The 24,545-nt window shown below is 41.4% G+C and overlaps 2 protein-coding genes and 1 non-coding gene across 6 annotated transcripts; all 3 read left to right on the top strand.

Moving 5' to 3' along the window:
- The first annotated feature begins 1,398 nt into the window (after positions 1 to 1,398).
- pmt (phosphoethanolamine methyltransferase) lies at positions 1,399 to 8,802 on the top strand. Of its 3 annotated transcripts, none has more exons than XM_035162310.2 (12): positions 1,399 to 1,602; positions 3,338 to 3,509; positions 3,954 to 4,109; positions 6,195 to 6,331; positions 6,512 to 6,663; positions 6,761 to 6,949; positions 7,232 to 7,321; positions 7,442 to 7,531; positions 7,611 to 7,733; positions 7,815 to 7,946; positions 8,281 to 8,397; positions 8,562 to 8,802. In XM_035162310.2, the coding sequence occupies exons 1-12, from the start codon at positions 1,455 to 1,457 to the stop codon at positions 8,670 to 8,672; spliced, it is 1,617 nt and encodes a 538-aa protein (XP_035018201.1). In that variant the 5' UTR covers positions 1,399 to 1,454; the 3' UTR covers positions 8,673 to 8,802. The 3 variants fall into 3 exon arrangements, with proteins under 3 accessions (XP_035018201.1, XP_035018202.1, XP_035018203.1); XM_035162311.2 differs by lacking the exon at positions 1,399 to 1,602 and adding an exon at positions 1,753 to 2,028; XM_035162312.2 differs by lacking the exon at positions 1,399 to 1,602 and adding an exon at positions 2,127 to 2,265.
- A 2,121-nt stretch (positions 8,803 to 10,923) lies between these two features.
- Positions 10,924 to 24,166, top strand: zgc:152774 (uncharacterized protein LOC553526 homolog). Of its 2 annotated transcripts, XM_035162049.2 has the most exons (18): positions 10,924 to 11,015; positions 11,103 to 11,175; positions 13,839 to 13,971; positions 14,679 to 14,899; positions 15,877 to 16,024; positions 17,305 to 17,458; positions 17,616 to 17,744; positions 17,967 to 18,086; positions 18,187 to 18,290; positions 18,592 to 18,723; positions 19,193 to 19,309; positions 19,975 to 20,052; positions 20,276 to 20,315; positions 20,427 to 20,782; positions 21,088 to 21,186; positions 21,881 to 22,304; positions 22,736 to 22,899; positions 23,241 to 24,166. In XM_035162049.2, the coding sequence occupies exons 1-18, from the start codon at positions 10,977 to 10,979 to the stop codon at positions 23,395 to 23,397; spliced, it is 2,688 nt and encodes an 895-aa protein (XP_035017940.2). In that variant the 5' UTR covers positions 10,924 to 10,976; the 3' UTR covers positions 23,398 to 24,166. The 2 variants fall into 2 exon arrangements, with proteins under 2 accessions (XP_035017940.2, XP_035017941.1); XM_035162050.2 differs by lacking the exon at positions 21,088 to 21,186.
- On the top strand, positions 16,398 to 16,470 carry trnak-uuu. Its single transcript has one exon. It is a non-coding gene; the product is annotated as a tRNA-Lys (tRNA).
- Positions 24,167 to 24,545: the final 379 nt, after the last annotated feature.

Raw genomic sequence — 24,545 nt, 5'->3', positions numbered from 1 at the left:
GATGCGGTTTTGGTTTAACATCCATGACTTGGCGACACTCTCCTGAAAATATTCCTGTTTTTATTTGTGTTCACATTAACAGACCTTATAAGTGTACTTTGAACTGATGTTGTATGACCATATTTAGGGACTTTCTGGACCATTATCTGCACCGAAAAGTGTCAGAACACTCTGTGACATCTCACACTCTCATCTAGCTCAGTCTGGTTACACTGAACTTTGGATGTTGGTTATGTTGGAACTGTGCAAAAAGTCAAACACCAACAGTAAAAAACAAACACTCGCACAAGCACATAATGCAATTACTTACTGCTTTATCTCACTGTCTAATCCATTCTTATATGGTAATGTAAAAAAATCTGATATGCTCTGACCACAGAGACTCAATGATTGTCATTGGTTGTTAATTTCTTGTGATGGATGAGATAACACTTCTGATGCAGATGCTTCTCCGTTTATCGAATATAATGTGTGAGAGTGTGAGTGAGTGTTGAACTATCATGAATCAGGAAGCAAATTTTGAGGTACAAGAACAATATTTAGGTACTGGATTTAATACAGTTTCTTTTTGGTTTGACAAGCATATATATGCTCGTTTCTTGACAAATATACGACCATAAACGACCATGACCCGCTGGTCAGTGGACAACCCGCTACATCTCTATCTTCCCCACCTATGCATAAATAAAACCACCTGTAGAGTTGTTTAACTTTTATATACGCACAATTATATAAACAAAGTTAGCTGTGGATTTAAAGACGAGTTGGCATTTATTGCCTATGTTGACTCAGCAGCAAGAGAACATTTTCATGACTAATATCCAATCTAAAAATAGTTATGATAATGATGGTGATTTGTTATTATAAGAATTGATATTTTTATTATGATTATTAGCCTTTGTATTGACTATTAGCAAAATTCTTGGCTACAGCTTATGAAGCCTTTAAGGTTGCCCTATGAGAAAGTGGTATAAGTAAAGCTTCAGTTCTATATTTAGTATTCCTAAACACGTATGAAAAGCAATTATATTACATGTTATGGGTTTACTACATGGTATAACACACATTATGTATAGGGGGGGGGGGTCCTTCTGCATATAGGAGCCCATGGAACACTGTTGTACTTCCCTGAAAAACCTGCCTTAGGAAAACAGTTCGATTCCAGGATGTAATTGCATCTGTGGCCTCATGTGCTTGTATCAACTAGCCTGTTTAACTATAGGTCCGATGAAAACATCCTTGTCTTCACATGTCTTCCACCTGGAGAAGTGTTTTCATTTCACAATATCAAAATATGGCTTTTGCGTCCATGTGCCGTAAAAAAAGAGCACCGCGTGCGTGTGGTCTCGTATAATAAAAAAACCGTCAACACGCGCAGGCCACAGCAGCCACCGCCGTCCACCTTAACAGCTGGGATGTGCCGCTGCGCTACGAGGCAATGATGCAATCGGCGCATGGCACCAGCGTTTTCCAACGTGTCAGCACAACCGAGGCGAGAGAGAGAGAGAGAGAGAGACAAGAGAGCCGAGAGCCGGGGAGGGAGAGGCTGTCTGCATGGGAAACACACCACTTCTCATTACTGCATAAACACCAGCCTTCAGAGTGAGTGCACTTTACTCTAACACTATCTGCGCACCCCTCTGAGCCCGTGCGTGTGTGTGTGTGTGTGTGTGTGTGTGCGCGCGCGCACGTTGTCTGGGGATGCCCCCCGCCATGGACGTGCCCCTGACAGTGTTCAGACCTTTGTCCCGGCATGATTATTCATGTACTCCCCCTCCCCTCACCTCCAACTCTGCGCGCTCCCCAATGGACAGTTTCATACCTGGCTACCACCTCCTCTCGCGCCACCGTCCTTATATTATTTAAAGGGCTCCCGCACCACGTGAAGCCCGCACTCTGCCACGCACAGGTCCCCCACTGTAACCCGCCTGGCATCAAGTCTACTTCATCTCCCCACTGAACGGCTATTGTAGATCATTTCTCATTTTACAATGAGTTCAGATCAACCAGATGTCCCCGTGGAGAAAGGTATGATCAGGGTAATAACATGGTTGTGATTGATTTCCTTGAAACGTGAGTTGAAAGCAGCTGATGCAACTGATGACGCCAAAAGTTTGGGTGAATCCAGTTGGAGCTGCCACGTTGTTTTGTGCGGTTCTGTTGTTAATCCCGCTGTGCAGTGCGAGCTGGAATGTGTCAGTTGGTTTAACTGGAGCTGTCAACTGTTTGTCTGAGTGTTAACCTGCACTTGTTCAAAAATGCCTGGTATGTATCCATGTCAGTTATCTGTTTACTGGAGGGTTTAAGGTTCCAGGGCTCAGTTTGTTTTGCTGCTGTCAACTCAGCCTGGTGTGTTTATCCGTTGGTGTAAGATCAGGGAAGTTTAAGTTACATTTATGTTGAACAGGGTTGCATCATTTCCTGGAGCCGAATGTGTTATCTGCTGGTTCACAAGTTGTTGTCATTAAGAGTTTAAGGGATTTAACTACATATTTAATGCATTAATCTTCTTTTTGACAATCCAAGTAGTTCCATTTGACATGCTCTATTTACAAAAGTATGCTAAACATCCCACACTGTCATAGACAACAAGTGTGACAGATTAATTCTGGGACAGGAGCTTTAGATGTGCCACATCAGAGTATTGGTTTAAGATTGCTTCACTGGGTTTGACTAATGGTTAACCAGACATGATCTCAAAAACAATTTTTTCAAAAGTTATGAATTAACACGAATCTCTGTAACATGTCACTTTTAAATTGAAGTCAAGTGACATGACCTGTTGCTTCTTATTTGGATGCACATTTTATGTCGGATATATTGAATTGAAGATGAACATAATTATCTTTTGTTTTTCTGAACTCCTTGATGGATGATCAAGGCGCTAACTTTCCCACATATCCCAGAAAAAAACAGGAAAGAAAATATTGCTTTTATTCCCCGTTATGTGTTTGCATTTACAACATTGTTATCTGAAATGAATTAAAACTGGTTTAATGCACAGGGACCTTCGATTGGTTATAGTCCAATTTTACACTTTAGTATAACATACATTTGTACTTCAGAAGTGTCGGTTATCTGCTCTTAACTAAACAATAAGAAGCTCACAGTCACAGCACTGTTACTGGTGTCTTTTCTAAATGTATTTACATGTCATTACCATCTCATTACCGTCTTGGTATGGAAGCATAGTCTTGTTTAGTTTCTGTTTGACCAGTCAGGCAGTAAGAAACTTCCTCCCCCCGGTCGTCACCTTTTTGTTCTTGTAAATATATTCAAATTGATGAGATAACGTTTCGCCAACCACCACTGAACCGACCCCTTTTGTGCTTCACAGTCCGTAGCAACATGACAGAGTTTTGGAAGGAGCACTCTAAGGACGCCACGGTGGAGGAGATGATGCTAGACTCTCGTGCCCGGGAGCTGACTGAGCAGGAGCTGCCTGAGATCCTCTCAGTGCTGCCCTGCCTGAGCGGGCGCAGAGTGCTGGAGCTGGGAGCTGGCATCGGGTGAGCATAGGGGAGCATTCAGCCGTTCGTAGTACAGTGGATGTGTGTGAGCAGGTTTCTGTTTAATGTAGGTGCCTGTGGCAAAAGAGAACGAGTCTCCAGATTTCAACAGAAGACATGACAATGTTCCTTGGGAAAACTTGTTAAACAAGAGCCAGTGATGCTGTCCTCTTAAAAAGAGATAAAGCCACCTACTCAATCTGTAATGCCTAAATGTCTCTCACTCTACTATAACAATAAAGTGTGTTAAGTGTGACAGGTGTAAAAGGGTTTGGGACTTTGGGAAAATTGGCTTTATTTCTATCCAAGAAGTGGAACAAGTCAGTTCTTTGATAGATTTAACACTCCATTAAAGAATGGTCATTTTCAAATGTTTTATTGTTCTGACTGAAGAGTACTTTATGAATGTAGCTGCATAGATATAATCCTGATGTGCCTTTCCAGTCGTTACACCACCCACCTGCTGAGTAAGGCTGCCCATGTGACGGCTGTGGACTTCATGGAAAGCTTTGTGGAGAGGAACAGACAGGAAAATGGTCACCATAACAACGCCACCTTCATCCAAGCTGACGTCACAAAGCTGGATATCCCCCAAGACAGGTGCGTGTTAAGATATGTGTGACTACCTGACATTGTATTTCATATTTTAGCCATGACAGCACTGTGGCTGTATGAATGGTGATGTTGTTGGCTGCGTGATCGGTCCACCACTTTGGTTCGGCCTGAAATACTTACTATTGAAGGGATTGACATTTTTCATGCAGACATTCATGGCCCCCAGAGGACAAAGGTGGGTTAGATGAGTCCCTGAGTTTTCCTGTAGCTCCACCATGAGGTTGACCCTTGTGGATATTTGATGGGTTCATGTCACATTTACTATTTGAACTGTCAAATGAACGGAGACCAGAGTTCATTGATCATTGAGTTCATGGCAAGATTTTTGTAAACTCAGTATTGAAATCACTTCATCTGCTCTATTCAGGTAAAAGAAACATATTTTGAACTTTAGTTTACTTGTGTTCATACTTGTGTTGTTAATGACTACTTAACATTTTTACCCATCCTTTCCAAACCAGTATCATTATTTTGGTATTTGCTGCTCTTAATCACCTGAATACTTGACATTCTCTCCTGTTGGACCTTTTCACTATTCATGATAATTGTCAAAAACCCACTTGATGATCATTGGGAAAGGTGCGTAGGTCCACTTGACGCATACAAATTCTAATGGTACATTGTGTTTGCTAATCGCCTTAGAAGACTAATGGATGATTAGAAAACCCTTGAAAACCCTTGTGCAATTATGTTAGCACAGCTGAAAACCTTTTTGCTGGTGAGAGAAGCTATAAAACTGGCCTTCCTTTGAGCTAGTTGAGTATCTGGAGCATCACATATGTGGGTTCGATTATAATCTCAAAATGGCCAGAAAAAGAGAACTCTCATGTGAAACTCACCAGTCTATTCTTGTTCTTAGAAATGAAGGCTATTCCATGCGAGAAATTGCGAAGAAACTGAAAATTTCCAACAACGGTGTGTACTACTCCCTTCAGAGAACAGCACAAACGGGCTCTAACCAGAGTAGAAAGAGAAGTGGGAGGCCCCAGTGCACAACTCAGCAAGAAGACAAGTATATTAGAGTCTCTAGTTTGAGAAATAGACGCCTCACAGGTCCTCAACTGGCAGCTTCTTTAAATGGTACCCACAAAACGCCAGTGTCAACGTCTACAGTGAAGAGGCGACTCCGGGATGCTGGCCTTCTAGGCAGAGTGGCAAAGAAAAAGCCATATCTGAGACTGGCCAATAAAAAGAAAAGATTGATATGGGCAAAAGAACACAGACATTGGACAGAGGAAGATTAGAAAATATGTTATGGACAGACGAATCAAAGTTTGAGGTGTTTGGATCACACAGAAGAACATTTGTGAGACGCAGAACAGGTGAAAAGATGCTGGAAGAGTGCCTGACGCCATCTGTCAAGCATGGTGGAGGTAATGTGATGGTCTGGGGCTGCTTTGTTGCTGGTAAAGTGGGAGATTTGTACAAGGTAAAGGGATTTTAAATAAGGAAGGCTATCACTCCATTTTGCAACGCCATGCCATACCCTGTGGACAGCGCTTGATTGGAGCCAATTTCCTCCTACAACAGGACAATGACCCAAAGCACACCTTCAAATTATGCAAGAACTATTTAGGGAAGAAGCAGGCAGCTGGTACGCTGTCTGTAATGGAGTGGCCAGCGCAGTCACCAGATCTCAACCCCATTGAGCTGTTGTGGGAGCAGCTTGACCGTATGGTACGCAAAAGTGCCCATCAAGCCAATCCAACTTGTGGGAGGTGCTTCAGGAAGCGTGGGGTGACATTTCTACAGATTACCTCAACAAATTAACAGCTAGAATGCCAAAGGTCTGCAATGCTGTAATTGCTGCAAATGGAGCATTCTTTGACGAAAGCAAAGTTTGAAGAACAAAATTAATATTTCAAATAAAAATCATTATTTCTAACCTTGTCAACGTCTTGACTATATTTTCTATTCATTTTGCAACTCATTTGATAAATAAAAGTGTGAGTTTTCATGGAAAACACGAAATTGTCTGGGTGACCCCAAACTTTTGAACGGTAGTGTATATCGAAATAAAAACAATCCATATGAATTAAATATTCCTGATGCATTCAATGTTCTCTTCAGCATTGACTTCATCTTCTCCAACTGGCTGCTGATGTACCTGAGTGACGAGGAGCTGAAGTGCTTCGTGAAGAAGATGCTGGGCTGGCTGCGGCCTGGTGGCTTTCTTTTCTTCAGAGAGTCCTGCAACCACCGATCAGGTACCTAACTAATATTAATATCCCTCTTACATCATAAACAGTATTCAAAAATTCATAGTAAGAGAGTTTAGCAGTCAAGATATCGACTTTTCACGACATAATCAATCAAACCATTTATCTCCTTTCTCAACAAATGCAATAATGGGAATGATTTCCTTTAACCCATAACTTTCTACCAAGGTGACAGCAAGAGGGACTTCAACCCCACCTGCTACCGCACTGAGGCACAGTACAGCTACCTGGTATCATCGGTACAAGCAGAGGAGGCTGAGGGCGGCAAAACGTTTGGTTTTGACATTGTGATGAAAAAGAAAGTCGAAGCCTATGTTGAGGTAGCGTAATACAAATCTCACTAAATGTCAAATAAGTTTCAAACTATGAAATAGAAGGACATAGCAGTGTCTGAGGTTTGATGTCCTCCTATTCCAGATGAAGAACAATCCCAATCAAATCTGCTGGCTGCTGGAGAAGGTTACTCGCTCCTCAAACACCCAGAACGGATTCTGCACCTTCCAGCATTTCCTGGACAACCAGCAGTACACCAGCCGCGGTATCCTACGCTACGAGAAGATGTTTGGAGCTGGTTACGTCAGCACAGGGGGCCCCAGCACCACCAAGGTGGGAAATAAGTCTGGACAAAACCAAAGAAACTGTCTGGAAGGAATCAATCGCATTCTTTTTATCAAACATATGCCACAGAAGGGGAATTGGCCCTTGTCATAGCAGCTTCATCAGTGTCACATGTTTTCTTTAGTGCGCATTCTTTCCCAGCCACATCAGTCTACTTACACTTCAAACTGTGCATGCTAATCATCATCATCCTTGGAGATACCTGAGGCTTATACAGATGCACAGTGTGGTTTGGTTAAACTTAAATGTGTGTACAACTTGTGCTGACAGGAGTTTGTGGACCTGCTGACCCTAAAGCCTGGACAGAAGGTTCTGGATATTGGCTGTGGCATCGGAGGAGGAGACTTCTACATGGCAAAGGTAGAACCAAGAATTCTGGGATAGTTATAGGCGAGACTAGTAATGATGACAGAGGAATGCTGTCATGTTTAGATTAACTGTAAGCACTGTAATGATGGCGATGATAATGTCACTTTGTAGACCTTTGGTGTTGAAGTGCTCGGACTGGACCTGTCAGACAACATGGTGGACATTGCCATGGAGAGGGCGACCAATGAGAAGCTGCCATCAGTACGTCTAAATGTTCCATTATTGGTTTAAACATTTTAAAGATTAAAATAAATCAGTAATGGCATGTGCTCTACATCAGGTCCAGTTTGAAGTGGCCGATGCCACGAAGAGGAGGTTCTCAGAAGGTTCCTTCGACGTGATCTACAGCAGAGACACAATCCTGCACATAGACGACAAACTGGCCCTTTTCAAACGCTTTCACGTGAGCATTTTCATGTACAGATTTCTTTTATCCCTTTTTGTCACTTTATCCAATATTTAATTAACTTTATTCTATTTCCAGTCTTGGTTAAAACCTGGAGGGAAGTTGCTCATTAGTGACTACTGCTGTGGGGAGAAGCCCTGGACACCAGTGTTCGAGGCCTACGTCCAACAGAGAGGCTACGTCCTTTATACACCCTCACAGTATGGCAAGGTAAAAACACAGAGCAGACTTATACATAGTGGAAGGATGAAAAGTCCTTTAGCCCTTTGGTTCTCTTTGCCAATATGTGATGAGATTCGTTTTCTCTTGACTGATGGTCAATTTATGTCCAAAGTAAAAAGTGTAAATCTTCCGATGTCATTTGGGGTTTTGAAGGGTGTTTGTTTTGCTCTTCATCATATATGCTGTGAAATTCAATAAAATGTCTTCTCCTGTGCAGAAAGCTCCTACTGTGAATGTGAACTCGCTATGATGTAACTACATCCATCAGCTGGTGGTGCTTCTCCCTCCTCACCGCCAAACCTTATACTGTCTCCTCCTGTAGTTCATTGAAGAAGCTGGTTTCTGCAGCGTTCGGGCAGAAGACCGAACAGACCAGTTCATCCGTGTGATCAAGACAGAGCTGCAGAGAGCAGAGGCCATCAAGGATGAATTCATTGAGGTAAATGTGCACTGCACACTTAGACACACACAGAAATCTTGTCAACATCACACAGTTATACTTGCACATGTAACTTTTCTTTATTCATCAACTTAATGAAAACCTAAATTCCTTCCTGAATTCTTTGGCTGGCTGCTCATCACACCTCCCTGTGTTGCCTGCAGGAATTCTCTGAAGAGGACTATTTTGCAATAGTGAAAGGGTGGAGGGAAAAACTGGAACGTTCCAACACTGGAGATCAACGATGGGGACTATTTTATGCAACAAAAGTTTGAGTGATGACATGGAGTAGATAATAAAACAAAGTAAAATGAACATTTCTAATCTTATTGTCTATTCTTCTTTTCTGTGGGAAGCTCCTTGTTTTCTTAAAAATTATTGAGGAATAAAATGAATGAAAAATCACGCAGTGTGTTTTGAACCTGAATGTTACAGAAGCACTTTAAACAGTTCATTTGCTGAATGATCGAATTTGAATCTTGCCAATCGTCAATATACGGCCAAGACTCCGTTATCCATTCACCACACATTGTTTATAGTCCAATGAGTCCACACAAGTCAAACATTTCTCCACACAAAACCCAAAACGGTGATTCTTTTTGTGTGTTTTAGGTCCAGATTACATTTCAGCTGTCTCTCTCTTATCTGCACAGTGTCTGCATATGAACGCAGATATATTAACAAGCTGATAGCCAATGCATTTCATGTGTTCCACTTCTTTTGAAGGACTGTGTACCCGTGGGCAACCAAAACCTACACACCAGAGGGCTTCCTACCCCCAGGATCTGTTTATAGAGATTGTTAATATAATCATGTTAGTGAGAAAATGTAACGGGTCCTTCCATTTTCATTTATCTAATAGTATTTGTGCTGCAGTATTTATTAAATTATGTTTTAGTTTGATGAAATGCATTGCTTTAGTTTTTTCTCATTTAGAAATGGAAATGGGGACAGTATTTAGTTTAGATACCGATCAGTCCACAGATAAAGTGTCTATGAATGGAGACAGTTCAGTGGCTTCCCTCCCTACATCCCAGTGATAAAGCTGAAGGCTTGAAGGAATCATTAGAGCTCATTAACGTCTTTGTTCACGAGGTCAAACGGGTTCGGTGTCAATCAGGACACAACAGAGGAAACCGCTGTTCTCCCATATGATATTTACCTACTTTTGAGATTGGTGCGTGTAAAATAAAAATGTTCCTCTTAAATTACAAGTTGATTAAGTTTATTGAGTTGTCTTAGGAGGTAACTGTCAGCCAGCCGCCGCAGGATGCATCACAGTAGATCTACTACGCAATGATTTGAATCTAGAATGGCCCTCAGTACATTATATACCTCTGCACCAAATTTCACAAACATGCAAATCAGTTCCCCAAATATGCCATATTTTTTAGATAACCTCAAGAGAGTTGTTCACAGCAAACAGTTGAAGCAGTTCTGTAAAGAGGAATTGGTTTAAAGTCCTCCCTGAACGTCGCGCAGGTCTGATCAGCAGCTACTGGAAGAGCTTGTTTGAGGTTATTGCTTCCAAAAGAGGTTCAACCAGTCCATTCAAGGGTTCACTTACTTTTATCACCAGCACGTGACTGTCAATGTAGACACTTAATAATTGTGTGTGACTTGTTCGATTGCAGTTGTTTGTCTACACTTTTAATTTAATGCAATTAATGCAGAAATTCCTACAGGGTTCACATAATTTTTCTTTCAGCGGTAAGTTATTCAAACCGATTTTGCAAAAACAGTCAAAAGTTTCCAAACTTGTCAGACTTGTACTTGTGACAGGCTCGCTTGTTTGCTGACGTGTATAGTCTACATTCGCAGTTTGCCCTCAGGCACGAGGTGAGAATGAATGCAAAAGACTTCCTTTGAACATCTCTCAATTATTAAAGTCCTGCCTTCACTTTCTTTACTATTATCTAACTGTCCAAATATTGCACGTCATTCAATTTCTCTTGTGTCGAACCTACCCTAATCACGTGTCACAAGTTTTATTACACTTCTATTCACAAAGCTGGTGAGGTTGGTAGTTCACAGCTCAGCCCTTTTTCTCAGCAAAAAGCCTTAGGAGGTGTTTTGTGGTGGAAGAAGTCACAACAGCAATACTGAAGCACTCGAACATGCCCCCTTCTTACAAAAAAGAGAAGTATGAACCTCAACTACAAAATGACTGATTATGCAGAATGGTTCATTTCAGCATTAAGTGCATATATCATGGATACACTGTGGATTGTAATGGATTGTATGATTTAACATGAGTTACTTTTCAATGTTACTGGTAAAAGTGGAGAGTAAGTAATAGCCACTATATGAATAAAATGCCCTGAAGATCCAAGCCATGGTGTATTTGTTGAACATGTTTACTTGTTCGTGTGTGTGTGTGTGTGTGTGTGTGTGTGTGTGTGTGTGTGTGTGTGTGTGTGTGTGTGTGTGTGTGTGTGTGTGTGTGTGTGTGTGTGTGTGTGTGTGTGTCTGTGTGTGTGTGTGTGTGTCTGTCTGTCTGTGTCACGCCCACAGTCGCGTTTCCCTGTGCGCACTAACCCCTCACTCCGCAGCAGCTACGCGCTCGGTCGCAGCTCATCATGTCGAGGCTGAGCGAACATGGGATTCGTCTGAGTTCTGTGCGTATTTCAGAGTTCGGATGAAATAACTCGATGCCTGTTGACGGATGATACAAACTGAGCAACTTGTTTCCGTGTGTTTTTCAGATGAGCCCTTCCTTCCTGAACAGCAACTCCACCAGTCACACATGGCCGTTCAGCGCGGTGGCAGAGTTAATAGGTAAATACGTGACGAAGTGCGCGTTTATTCCTGTGCACCTGCAGCTTTTCATTGTTTCACTTCCTGAACTCTTCTGCTGTGACGCACACTGTTAACTTTTCTTTGTGTTGATGCGCATGTGAAACGTGTGCACTTCCTCTGTCACACCCTCGGTAATTTGGTTACTGTCACAGTCTGTCAGCAACTGTCCTCAACACTTCACAGGCTTACTACAGTCGTGACTGTGTTGTAAAGTCATGAGAAGTCCGCTCAATTGTGTGTATGCTTTTATGCACCGAAAATAATATACTAACTCCAAAAAGCGTGGTCAGGTTTGATTGTATCTTCACCCTTTCTCTTTCTCAGATGTCGAGTCTAGGTTTCAGTTGTACATAAGATTCACTGGATGATTTGTGAGCGTTGTCATTCCTCCTCTCTATTGGCCCCTCTCGCATTAGTTCAGACGTGCTGACCTCCCGTTGGCTGCTGCCTTTTAGCAGGAAGGACTAGAGAGTGTATATATGCAGATGCACTGTTGTACAACACAGAGTGCGGAGTTAGGCGCGTTAGACTCAGAGTTATGACGCTCCGAGGGAAAAAAACAGAAAGGCAAACTCTACTGGAAATAGGAAAGAAGTCAATAACCTTTTGTAGCAGGTTTACGTGCAAAAGGTACCCATGTGTGCCCGCTAAAGGATTCAGTGGTGAATCTTTATCATACTTTAATATACATTGGTCTTCATTTCTTTAACTATTCCTGCCGTAACTAGCCTCCTATATTTTTCACAGAGGTTGGTTTTGACATGCTTTGCTGGTAAAAGCACAATAAGTAATAAATGGAATGTAGCTGCTCCAGTTTCAGGCTCCTGGTTGAGCGGTGTGTATGCTAGTTCACTGTCACACATACCTGTGTAACAGTTGATGTGTTGCTAAGCAGTGCATCATTCTTAAAATGTTAAGATTAAGATTAAAGAGCAGTTTGAGAGAAATGAGAAGTTCCACTGGGAATACATCCACTTTCTCAAGGACGTCAGCAGTCAGGGGAATGCTGAGCACACATCTGAACATCAGGTGGAACGGTCTGATGGAAGCTAACTCTTCACATTGTATTGGATCATGGAGCTCACCTCACCAGTTCTGTGTTTAGAGTCCTCACACAATTTAGGTCAAGAGCCTGTGGCTTTGAAGGCTGATGTTTAATCCAGTGCATCCATTTCCCATCAAGTGACGGTGGAATAGAAATATGATGTTCATTGGGCCTTGTCTGGACCTGAAGGCGATTTAAAGGAAATGTTGCAGAAGTGGTGACATACAAGATGTCAACACATTTTTCTGAGGCATTGTCTTCACCCAGTTGTGCTTGTTACACATTGTTAAAGACTGCAGACGACCACCTACCTGCTGTGGTGACTGACACAATCCATAGAAACTTTGACTTGGCCATCGGAGCAGGAGGCGGTCGGGTCTGACAGCTCTTTGCAGTAAGGAAAGCTTCCACCCAATAAAATGTATGAGCGACCACAGATCAAATAATCTGACTGAGCTGGATCTGCACAAAGACCAACTGCTGGTTGGCAGAGGCCATGGTCTTCATTGGTGTGTTCAGACAGACACTTCCAAATTCAAGATGGCTCTCAAGGAATAATGCCAATCTAGAGGCGGGATACTATCGGTGGTCTACTCATTTTATAGCCAAGCTGCCCTGTGGAAAGTATCTTTGCTGGTCTTACTCTATTTACGAATGTTGGAGTTGAATTTTTTTCATCAAAAGAGGACATAACCTTAAGAAAAGGGCTATGGAGCCATTGGTTCATGTATGGCATGGAGAGCAGGCCACCTTGTTGCCTACTCACTGGACATTGACTCGTATATCTACACTGCTTTGGTTTATTTTTCTTTTGTTTAAGACAATGAAAATCAAACCATTTTTATTTGTCCTGAAAGGAAATCGATTGAGGCTCTTTCTTTTCTGAATCAAAGCAAAACACAATAAACTTTGGAAGTTTGCTAAACATTGGAACTCTGCTGGACTTCAGTCCCCCAACAGCTTCCCATGATGGAGGTTTATGGGAGCACATCATAAGGATGGTCACATGGTTACTAACATCAGTTTTACATCAACAGACCCTAATGTGACCAGGGACTCCAAACAATTCTGTGTGAAGTTTAACCAAAATGGCACTCAGTAGAACTCAAACCTCCAACGAGACCCAACATTCCCCTCAAATCGAGCTGCACCAAATTCCACACACTCATAGATAATAGTTCTCTAAGTACGCATGATTTATGTTTTTATCAAAATCCAGGAATTAATCCCAGGGAAATAAATGAAAATGTCAAAGAATGATTTCTTTCTTTCCCCCCCAAGTTTGTGAATGTAAGCTCACTGTTTTTTTGGGGTGTAATTCTGCTAAAAAACATACCAATGCACAGAGGTGAAAAAAATAACCATATCAAAGTATAAACATCTGAATGATCTAGAAGCTCTCACACCCTGTGCACTATAAAATGAAAGCCAGTTTTACCACCTCTTACTAATTGACCTTCATAGTGACAGAAGGTGGAGACATTATAATGTGTTGCCACCCCTGTTGCCAACTTCTAAATTTAGCAGATAGGGCCATGCATACTGGAAATGGAAATGCAAACTTCCACTGTTGATGTTTGTTTCTCACATGTTACAGACAATGCATCAGATCCTGGTGTAACTGCTAAACAGATCTGGATAGATGTAGTTGAAGATGCCGGTCACCTCTGTCTGACGTTCATTGATAATGGCAGCGGGATGACCCCCAACAAACTGCACAAGATGCTCAGGTACGTGCACATTCCCATCACGTTAACATGCAAATGGTAAAAAAACAAAACACATGAAAAGTATGGTGCATCCAAAATGTTTTCTTGTACATTGTCACACACAGTCGTATTGTTCCTTATTCTATAATTCATTCATGGTGGTTTAGGGTCTAGATAAGGTGATGATGATTCTGCTGAAGACTAGAGGAGATTGGGGTGGAGGGGGGGCTATGCGCATCACTTAATGACGGCTGACTACGGAAGAGAGGAGAAGGGATTTAAAGTTTGACATTAGCCGCATGATTGGCTTGAGGAGACTGTGGCAGAATCTGATTGCTCATTTAAGACGCCCACAATCAGCTGATCAACAAGCGTAGAGAGAGTGAGAGAATTGAGATTGAATTGAATGGGGGAAGGTCTTCCTGATTGAATTAATGCTGAGCTTTATATTAACCACAAAGCGTGTCAGGTATTTCCCACTACACTCATAAAGACAACGCATTCTCCCACGGCCCCACAATTCACACACATAAACAGGTCACTACATTATCACAGACAGGTTAGGTTGATGAATCAATTACTACTGTTGCATGAATTTGGATTATGATGGCATTAATCCTTCATATATATAATTAAAACGAAAAAGGTTAACATGTTCTACCATGAAAAATAACCAACTACAGACCAGTGCACACTTTCCTCACTTTCCCCTTCACCTTTGTGTTCAGTTTTGGTTTTACAGAGAAGGGCTCAGGCAAAGCCAGTCTGCAGGCCATCGGCTTGTACGGAAATGGTTTCAAGTCTGGCTCCATGCGCCTGGGCCGCGACGCACTCATCTTCACCAAGAACGGTGGCTGCCAGTCGGTGGGAATGCTGTCTCAGACCTACCTGGAAAATGTCAAGGCCCAGGCCATTATCGTGCCCATCGTCCCCTTCAACCAACAAACCAATATCCTTTAAGAATGAGGGAATCATTACAAAGAGTGGGAGTCTGAGTGTGTGTTTGTTTCATCAGCATATCTCTCTTGGGGTCATTACTGTAAACCATCAATACCATGATCAGGCTGGTGACTTGAATGAGCTGAACAAATGAATATCCTGGCCCTTTCTCATCTGCTTCTTTTGGTTTTTGCCCTTTAGACATTTCAGTTTAGTGTGAACCAATATAACAGGTGTGTAAAGTGCCTCAGACCAGGGTCCAGACCGGGGATCAAAATTAATCTGACCGATAGAGGTGGTTTTCAGTCTGGATCAAACTAAATCATTTTTCAGATCCTTTGTAGTGTGATTTTTTTAAATTACTGACAGATAGGACTTTCAGGCCGATTGCAGGAAGTTGAGACAACATTAACCAATAGAAAAAGAAGCTGAGGCGGATTGCAGGATGATTTGTGATATTTCCCTTTGATGATCATGTTTGAATGGCGAGGACCTTCATTTTGCTGGTAGTAATAGCATAACATTACAGTGGCAACAAAATTAACAAAGTGAACTGGTTCATTTATTTTCTCCATTCAATTTGAATTAAAGTGATGTCAATATTTTACCACTTTTTCATTGTAAATCCTTTACAAAACATTAAAGGGATAGTTCATCCAAACATTTTAATTCACTCATTATCTACTCACCACTATGCCGATGGAGGTGGTGGGTGAAGGGGTTAAGTCCACAAAACACTTTTGGAGTTTCAGGGGTAAAAAATTTGGAAGCGCCAAATCCCATACAATTGAAGTAAATGGTGACCGATTCTTTTAATGGAAAAAAACAACTATATAAAATGCCTCCGTACTGCTCCTGAATCTCCAGAATCTCTTACACTCTTGTCAAGGAAGTGGTGAGGCGAGGGGGACTCAGTTGGATGTAATGTGTAACCTCATCTCTGGATGTCGCTAAATCGTACACATTGGTCCTTAAACCCAAAGTCACAGTCGTTGGTGCTGACCGAGGACTCGGAGGCAAGTCTGGCAGCCATCCTCCAACACTCAATCGTCAGCACCCAGGAGCAGATACAGGCACACTTTGCCTCCATTCTCTCCAAAAAAGGCACCAAGATATTAATCTGGAACATCCGCAGGTAGGAGTCACACAGTTGCTCTAAGCATTTTTTTTCTCCTCATGCATGTTAGTAGTTTCAACTTTTATTCAAAATTTGTGAAACAGTTTGTCCAAAGAAGGGAGTTAGCTTAGCTTTATTTATTTCATCTTCTCTCTTAATCTCCTCTGACAACGGAAAGGAAACAGCTCTGTCCAAAGGTAGAAAGCAAGCACAAGTAGCACCTTAAAAGCTTTTTAATTATCATGCTGTCATTGTCATTTTACACTTTGATTTTTGTACAGAGTAAACAACTGAGATCAAACTTGTGATCTTTAGAGAACATGGTGAATAGGTAGTGTTGACTTTGTACAGTATCACATTCATAACAGACTTATTTGTCTGTGCGTGCGGAGCCCGGATAGCTCAGTCGGTAGAGCATCAGACTTTTAATCTGAGGGTCCAGGGTTCAAGTCCCTGTTCGGGCGCTCTTTTCTTTGGCAGATTTCCCGGATGTGGTGTCAGTGAAGTGTTTTTTTATCTTGTGAACATGCAGCTGATTTTTGTTCTATCGTGCCTTTAGACAAATTAATGCCAGGAAGCCTACATTTAAATACATAGCCTCATATGAAGATCAGAGACAATGTAAAGGTTCAGTGTGTAAGAATTAGGTGAAAGGGATCTGTTGGCAGATATTGAATATAAAATAATCCTAGAAGTGTTTTTCACCAGTGTGTACTAAATTGTACAAATTGCAACTTCACCACTAGATGTCACTAAATTCTACACACTGAACCTTTAAAGAAGTGGTATTATCTCGTAAAACTCTATTTTACTGCTTTATTTTTTACATACCTCTGTTGTATAATGATCAGAATCACCAAATACTTTGTGCTGCATTTATCAAGATTAGCCAGCCACAAATATTTTAAAGCAAAACGAATGATTTTATATCAAGATGGATCCAAGTCTCTTCTTCCTACCACTGTACAAAAATGAAGCCAAAATATATTGTGTCATCAGCACAAGATGGGGGCTGCCATCTTGTGCTGATTACACTTGAAAATCTGTGCAATAAGAACTTCTTAATATGACCAAAACCATCTATGGATAAAATGTACTTTTACCCCGCCCCCTCAGTGTTAACAGAGGGGGCGGGGTAAAAGTACATTTTATCCATAGATGGTTTACGACATGTACTTCAGCCAGCCACCAGGGGGTGATCAAGATGATTTAGCTTCAATGTCATGTCACCCATCTTTATATACTGTCACTGGGCAAAACCCCTTCATTGTTTACCTACCTCCGATATTATGTTGAAGGGCCAAAGATGGTAAGCCGGAGATCGACTTTGAGACGGATGTGAGTGACTTCCGTTTACCTGAGATTCAGATCGAGGAGATGAAGAAGGGACTGAGGAGCAGTGGATCCCTGAGAACCACGCAGAACATCCCCGACATGCACTTCAGTCTCCAGGTGAGTCGAGGGTCAAATATCCCCTGTGTGTTCACTACAATAGAGGTGATGGTGGTTGTGGTATAAGTTTGGTTAATATATCAAATAATCCATAAAACACATTAGCGACAGATTTCTATTTTCACTTTTACATCTTGTGTGTTTGTGTTTGCCTCAGGCCTATCTCAGTATTTTGTATCTGAGGCCAAGGATACAGATCATACTGAGGGGGAAGAAGATTATATCCACGGTGGTGTCGCAGAGGCTGATACACACTGAGCACGACGTGTACAAACCCCACTTCAGTGTATCCCTTTGCTTCCTGAGTGTGTGTGTGTGAGTGTGAGTGTGTGTGTGAGTCAGAGACGGGAAAATGCAAACTCCAAGTCATGTGGGTTTTGGGTCTTAGAAATCTTATTTAGTCACATCACTTTCATATTTGTCGTCTGATACACATGCTCTCATCTCTTCTCAAGAAGAAGCAAAAAGCAATACTACAGCACTGTTCACCTTTACTGATGTGTGTCAGAAAGAGAAGGTGAAAGTGACGTTTGGGCTGAATCTAAAAAGCAAAGATCACTATGGAATCCTGATGTATCACAAGAACCGACTCATTAAAGCCTATGAGAAAGTGGGCTGCCAGCTGAAGGTAAGGCTGCATATCTCAATACACGCGTGAACTGCTTCCCTCCATATTGAGTATTAACAGATCTTTTCCTCTTCTAATCTCACTCCCCAATGTTCTGCAGGGTTCAGGTCAAAGAGCAGGAGTCGGCGTCATCGGCATCATCGAGTGTAACTTTCTCAAACCTGCTCACAACAAGCAAGACTTTGAGTACACCAAAGAATACAGGTACAACACACACAATGTCAGACATCTGCAAGAGCTTGGTGCTTAAGTTGATGCATACAGCAGACAAAAGCAGAAAATGATGCCACAAACTGTATTTACAGGGTTATGACTCATGTAGTTCTTGCTAGATTTGCTTCCACATCAAATGTGAGTGTTCTGTCGTAGAGAAGCGGAAATCTTGATATTATCAGTGTATTTTTCAAGGTATCTTGGCCACACAATCTGGTTTTTGTTCAGTGAAACAGGCTTGTCAAGAAACATTTTTTTAAATCAATGTCTTTTCCTTTTGTCTCCTCTCAAGACTCACACTCGGTGCTCTGGGCCTAAAACTCAACGACTACTGGAAGGAGGTGACAGAGAAGATGTCGAGAGAGGAAGAGTTTCAAGCCCTCGACTCCAGAGAAGAGAAAGAAGATGAGCAAGACGCAGATGAGTCAGTGTTGACTGTTGTTGTTGTCATTTGTTATTGTTGTGAAGGGTGCGTCGATCTAATTATTATTATTAAAGTATGTTCATGTGTTGGAATGTGGATCATCTGGTCCCCCATCTGCTTTTTAATTGTAAACATTACTGATGAAACCACTTCATGGTATATAAACCCTTAAAGTAGTAATACTGTAACATATAAAGAGAGTCTGCATCTCCTGGTAGGAACTTTAAAATGAATGGGTTAGTGCAACTGTTTATTTTTACCTCCAAACACTTTTGAGGAAGTCATGCCAGAGATTAAGAGATCATTTAAAATACTATTTATTCATCATGAGAGGACTTTCCCTTTAATCCCACCTGCTGACTGCTTTAATAGACAGTTCTCCAAAAGCAGGATCTGAAAGTCTGTCAAACTCTCTGAAAGTGGACCACCCAAATAAAGGCCCCCTCTGTGTGTACGTCTGTGTTGGCAGGGGTCCCAAGTGGCTCCAGTGTGAAGAGTGTCTGAAGTGGCGCAGCGTCCCTATGAGGTACTACAGTGACGTTCCTGAGAGGTGGGACTGCAGCCAGAACCCAAACCCACGTTACAGGTGCGTAACTGATCTCCTGCATTATAATGTACACTGTTTACATCAGACCCTGATCGTGTTCAGATGAAACCACACAAACACACACTAAACACCCTCCATTGCAACCCTCCGCTCACAAATCAGATCATTGTCAAATTGGTTTGATTTGGAAACACCTTCGTGTTCGATGCTCCAGTTGGACTTGTGGAAAACACACAAAGGAGTTTTTTTTATTTTCACGTGTTTTTCTTCTCCACACATAAATCCTGTAAAGATCATTAAGATGCTGCTTCCTAGCTGGAAACTATCCACACTGTTTACTGCAGTAATGTTTGGAAAAAGTAATTTCACATTTGACTTATATAAAGTGTCTAATTACATTATAGTGCTTATATTACATTATGAGTGCATGGAGTCGATTCAGTGACATTTACCAGGTCAGTGTCAAACGGAAGGTACCAGTCAGTTGTGTTCACGAGTGGCCCTTTAGGATTAGACGCTACATTTTAAGCCAAACGTGAGCCACAACCTCACAAGGCAGTTCCAATGCAAAATAAATGACCACAAGACTCGAGGCATCTACATGTGCTCTAACAGACAGGCGGGTGTGTGTGAGTGTGCTTGGCTGTGGTGAGGGTTTGTGTTGAACTTCTGTAGTTTCTAAATCAGGTGTTGCTGTCTTTCAGAAGCTGCTCATCACCGGAGGAAGGGGAGGAGAGCGAGGAGATGCTCTCACCCAGCTACCAGAAAAACCACAAGAAACAGTACATTTCTATTTCTCTTCTCAAACATACAGACGTACGTGTGTCTGTGTCAAAATATATATAAGTATATGTATATATCTGTGTAATTGACCATTACCTTATTAGAACTGAGGCACAAGCAGTGCTGTATGTAGCACCATACAAAGAACTGCAGATATCATGTCAGCAGCAAGTTAAACCTCTACTGATTATTAGATTATATTTTGTTGTGATTTTCCTACAGAGACCATCCCAAAAGCAGAAAAAGAGAAAGATCAGAGGAGGTATGTGAAACGTTTTTCTTGTACTGAAACTTTTCTCATAAAGGATCCTCTGTATTGTCTACTACTTCTGAACTTGTGTTTTAAATGTGTTTCGTCATGTGTGTGTTGCAGGTGTGTGACTTCCGGGACCAAGTGGTAAAACACCAGATCCTCTCACGTTGTTCATCAGAACCAATTCAGCTCACGTACCATTCTACACAGACCGATCGATACCAAAAAAAGGAAAACACTCATGAAGACGATCAGACAAACACAGATCATCACACAGACAGACACACGAGTGATGAGGCACAGACACAAAACAGGGGGACGGCCGAACACCCGCTCGCAAAACAGAAGTCCGTTGTCAGAGTCAGGGGAAAGAAAGACAAGGGGAAAATCTCACAAGGACGTGAAGAGACGGACAGAAAGAAAGATGCAGATGTGGAGACAGTGGAGAGAGAAGAGGAGAACACAGACACATTAAGGTGAGATATGTTGTATCTTCAGAACCATAGACTTTATATAAAGATGAACCACACGACAGCTCCCCATAAGTGAAGCCAAAGCGTCTTGATCGCCACCTGGTGGTTGTCTGCAGTGCAGGTCGTAAATCCTGCCTCCTCTGTGTTGGCAGATGATGTCCAAACGAAAAAGTAAAGTACACATCATAACAAAATTTTTATCAAAGACTTTATCTGTCATTATTGGTCTTATCGCAGTAATGTTTGTTCAAGTTTTCATTTATCCAGTAAGTTTTAATTTGTTAATTTTGTTTGTTGCTATAAAAAAGGGGTGTGATTGACAGCTGTGACCCGATTGGTCGAGTGCGTGTATCAGTGGGAACTGACTCCATACGTAGACTCTGGCTTCAAATGCACAACATGGCAGAGTATGTATTTGGGATATTTTGGCTTCATTTCTTGATAGTGGGAGGAAGTGTCATCCATCTTTATATACTGTCTATAATTCAGACTATAGAATAATCAACTGGTATATTCTTCAGAAAAATTCTCAAAAGTACCCTTTAAGTTTTACAATGTTGATTTCCCACCTTTTAGCCATTGTAAGTATATATATTTAAGTTTCAAATAAAAACTGAGATACTTCATAACATAGTTGTGTTGTCAGTCAAGATAATGCAGTTGAGAACTGGAGCAGTTTTTAAACTATGATTTTAGACGTTTCTTTTTACCTTTATGTAGATGTTAGGTCAGAAAATACTGTTAATTTGCACTTGTTTAAAAGTAATGAGAAAGTTTTTTATGTTATTTAGTTAATTAGCCCCTTAAATATTTGACTGATTCATTTTAGATATACGTTACCGCTGCCTAGAGACAAAATAAGTAACCGATTTTTCTATTATAAATAAATGTAGGGTCAGTAACAAATATACAGCCTTTTTTCAGCTGCATTATCACACAATAGTAGCATATATTTGACAATGAAAAAGAACCCATGAACTGTTCAGTGTTATTGATAATCTTTCCCAAGAATGTAAACACAAAAAATATATATGCATATATTTAAGATGATTTTCACCCAGCTCTGATCTTCAACATCTCACGAGTATTTGTTCTTTGTAGCCCCAAAAGGAAATCAGGACTTTCATTTAACAGTGTGAGGAGGAAGCCGGGTCTTTGGGAGGAGCAACCGCCTGACTCAGAGAACATGGCGGAGGAGGTGAACCCTGAAAAGCCAGCATGTGTGTCCGAGACACTTTCCTCAGAGAAAACCAATCAGGACAGTTGCTGCCGGATGGAGAAACCAGGTGACACAGGGCAGGAGACCCCCCTTAACCTCACCTGGACACGCCCACTCCCTTCCACACAGACCAGGCCGCTGCATCTGAGAGAGAGTGAGCAGGAGGCTACAGTACAAAAACTGTCTGCTTTAGAGAAAGAGGTTCAGGAGCTGCGGAAGCTTCTCGGTCGAGACACAAAGAAGTCTCGAGGCACAATGGCAGCCCCGGCGAGCAGAGAGGTCGGCTGCCAGATGGACACGGCTGAGGTCAGCGGAGTTTATATCCAACATCTTAGGTTCATTATTATGATGATCAGTTACAAAACTCAATAGGAATCGAAAGTTATATCGAAAGTCTCATAAATTTGAAGTGTTTTTACTGTGTCTGCAGTAGTTTGTGGTTTGTTCATTGTAAAATACCCAACGACATGATTTAGTTTGAATGATTTTTGAAGCAGCCTCACTCCCACTGTTCGGGTTACCCCCTATAAACAGATCAGGTGACATGCTCATTTTATTTTACTCTTAAGAATATCATATCATGAATTTAGCGTCGACCAAAACATTCACATATGAGAGGATAGAAAATGCTTTATTCTTAATTTATTAGAATTATTCGTCTAAATATGCTCAGACTCAGTAATCCTGCATGAGCATCGAACAGAAAACGTCTCTCTTCTCTCCTTCCTCTGCACCAGAGCTCTGCTTCATCCAGCCGCCCGGCCCTCACGCTGCCGGTCCAGGGTCACGGGGCGGTGTGCGGACTGAGGGAGCAGCACGAGCAGAGCAGACTCAGGAAGGAGAAAACTGAAGCTCAGAGCAAGACGAGGGTCGGTGACTGCGAGCCCTGTGAAGACAGCAGGTGTGTATGTTCTGCACAGACAAACACATACAGTTACTACACAGGCCCCACTAGCTTTATTTTAAGAAAGAATGGAAATGTCTAAATCTCCACTTTTTGTGTAATCCTGCTGACACACACACAAATCTTAGTGTGAATGCCAGCTTCTCTCTTTAACGCCTTCCTCTGTTTTTGACCTCTCACTTCTCCGAAAAACACTGAGGACATATGCTTTATGTTTATTTACAGGGTCTTGTTCTTTTTGTTGAGTGAAAAGTAATGTTCCCCCCACCAGAGTTACATCTGAGTGAATTAACCTGTTAGGTTTTCCAGCTATAATAACAAAGCTGATCCTCAAACAGATCGGCTCAGGAGAATCTGCGTTGTGTCCGTCACAACATGGTGGTGCTTCTCACGGCTCTGCTGCCTCAGCTGGACCTCGCTGGCATCAGCCTGGAGTCGACGGACGTGGACGACATCCTGCAGCAGATCATAGAGGTCAACTCACTGAAACTATGATCACTGTTCTTCTTATATCCTGCAGATTTGTGCTAAAAGTCTGGTAAATAAAACTTAGTCCAATCTGCTATTTAATAACAACTATATGTCTCACTTGGAAAGTTGTGCCATTCTCACATAAAAATGTCCATTACTGGTGCTTATGGACGAACTCTGCAATATAATATTTGAATGTAATTTTATTATATTTACTCACTGTGCCTCAAATTACATTTAGCTGTGAAAGGGCACCGCATCAATTAAATATAAGTATACAATCCTTCTAATACAAAAATCTGTGGTAAACATGAATGTAAAGAGAAGAGCAGTTGTGATTTAACTTGTTGGAACAAATTTTGATATCCCCACTCAAAAATATGATATTATCCATAATTACTATAAAACTTTAATGGCCAAAGTTGTGAAACACAACCAGACTTATACTTCTATTCAGCCTTTTTTCCCACATTATATCTGCTGCTCATCTACTTTATCATCTACTTCTTGATCTAAACTTGTGTTTTAATTTGTTTTCTTTAAAAACTGTGATATTCTGCTGCTGTGTGTTCGCCCTGCTTTTTTAACTATTTAACTTTTATATTTTAATAAGTTTTATACACGTGGTCAAATTATTCTGTCAGAGTCATAGAGTAATGCTTTTTGTACTAAAACCATGTGATGTATATTTTCAAACTGTCGCTGCAGTAAAAAAAACGTGGTTTGCGGTACCTATTATTTGCCATAAGGTGGCAGTCAAGGCGAGTAATAAAACATGGTTCTCTCACACGTCTACAGTGAAATTGTGTTGTGATTTTGTCGACCTCTGAAATCCTTACAATTTATTTATCTACTGTTTGTTGCTACTTTTATTTTGAACCACCATTTCTCTAGCAACTGGCTTCACAGGCTATCAGACATTTGAGTCTTTAGTCAGTAAAGGACACTGAATTGGAGGCTGTTATCTGTTCTTGAGATGCGTGAATCGTGATTATCATAACGAATATGTATTCACACTGCAACCTCTCAGAATAAACCCTCTGATGAATGAAATCATACAATAGGTACAAAACATACTCTGTATATTGGACAAGAGCAGCAGTAGCCACAAGAGTGCTACCTTTTAAATACACACTTTATGAGAGATTTTGAAATTGTAACAAATGTTATGA

This window comes from Hippoglossus stenolepis, chromosome 7, assembly GCF_022539355.2.
Source record: "Hippoglossus stenolepis isolate QCI-W04-F060 chromosome 7, HSTE1.2, whole genome shotgun sequence".
Classification (NCBI taxonomy): Eukaryota; Metazoa; Chordata; class Actinopteri; order Pleuronectiformes; family Pleuronectidae; genus Hippoglossus; species Hippoglossus stenolepis.
Note: the sequence above shows the minus strand (reverse complement) of the source record. Positions and strands in the feature narration are given on the sequence as shown.

Coding starts and splice junctions, on each gene's coding strand:
- zgc:152774 (XM_035162049.2), top strand. CDS start 10,977: ATGTCGAGGCTGAGCGAACATGGGATTCGTCTGAGTTCT. Junction 18,724..19,192: donor GATGAGCAAGACGCAGATGA/GTCAGTGTTGAC, acceptor CTGTGTTGGCAG/GGGTCCCAAGTGGCTCCAGT. Junction 22,900..23,240: donor GAGCCCTGTGAAGACAGCAG/GTGTGTATGTTC, acceptor ATCCTCAAACAG/ATCGGCTCAGGAGAATCTGC.
- pmt (XM_035162310.2), top strand. CDS start 1,455: ATGGCACCAGCGTTTTCCAACGTGTCAGCACAACCGAGGCGAGAGAGA. Junction 3,510..3,953: donor GAGCTGGGAGCTGGCATCGG/GTGAGCATAGGG, acceptor GTGCCTTTCCAG/TCGTTACACCACCCACCTGC. Junction 6,664..6,760: donor AAGTCGAAGCCTATGTTGAG/GTAGCGTAATAC, acceptor CTCCTATTCCAG/ATGAAGAACAATCCCAATCA.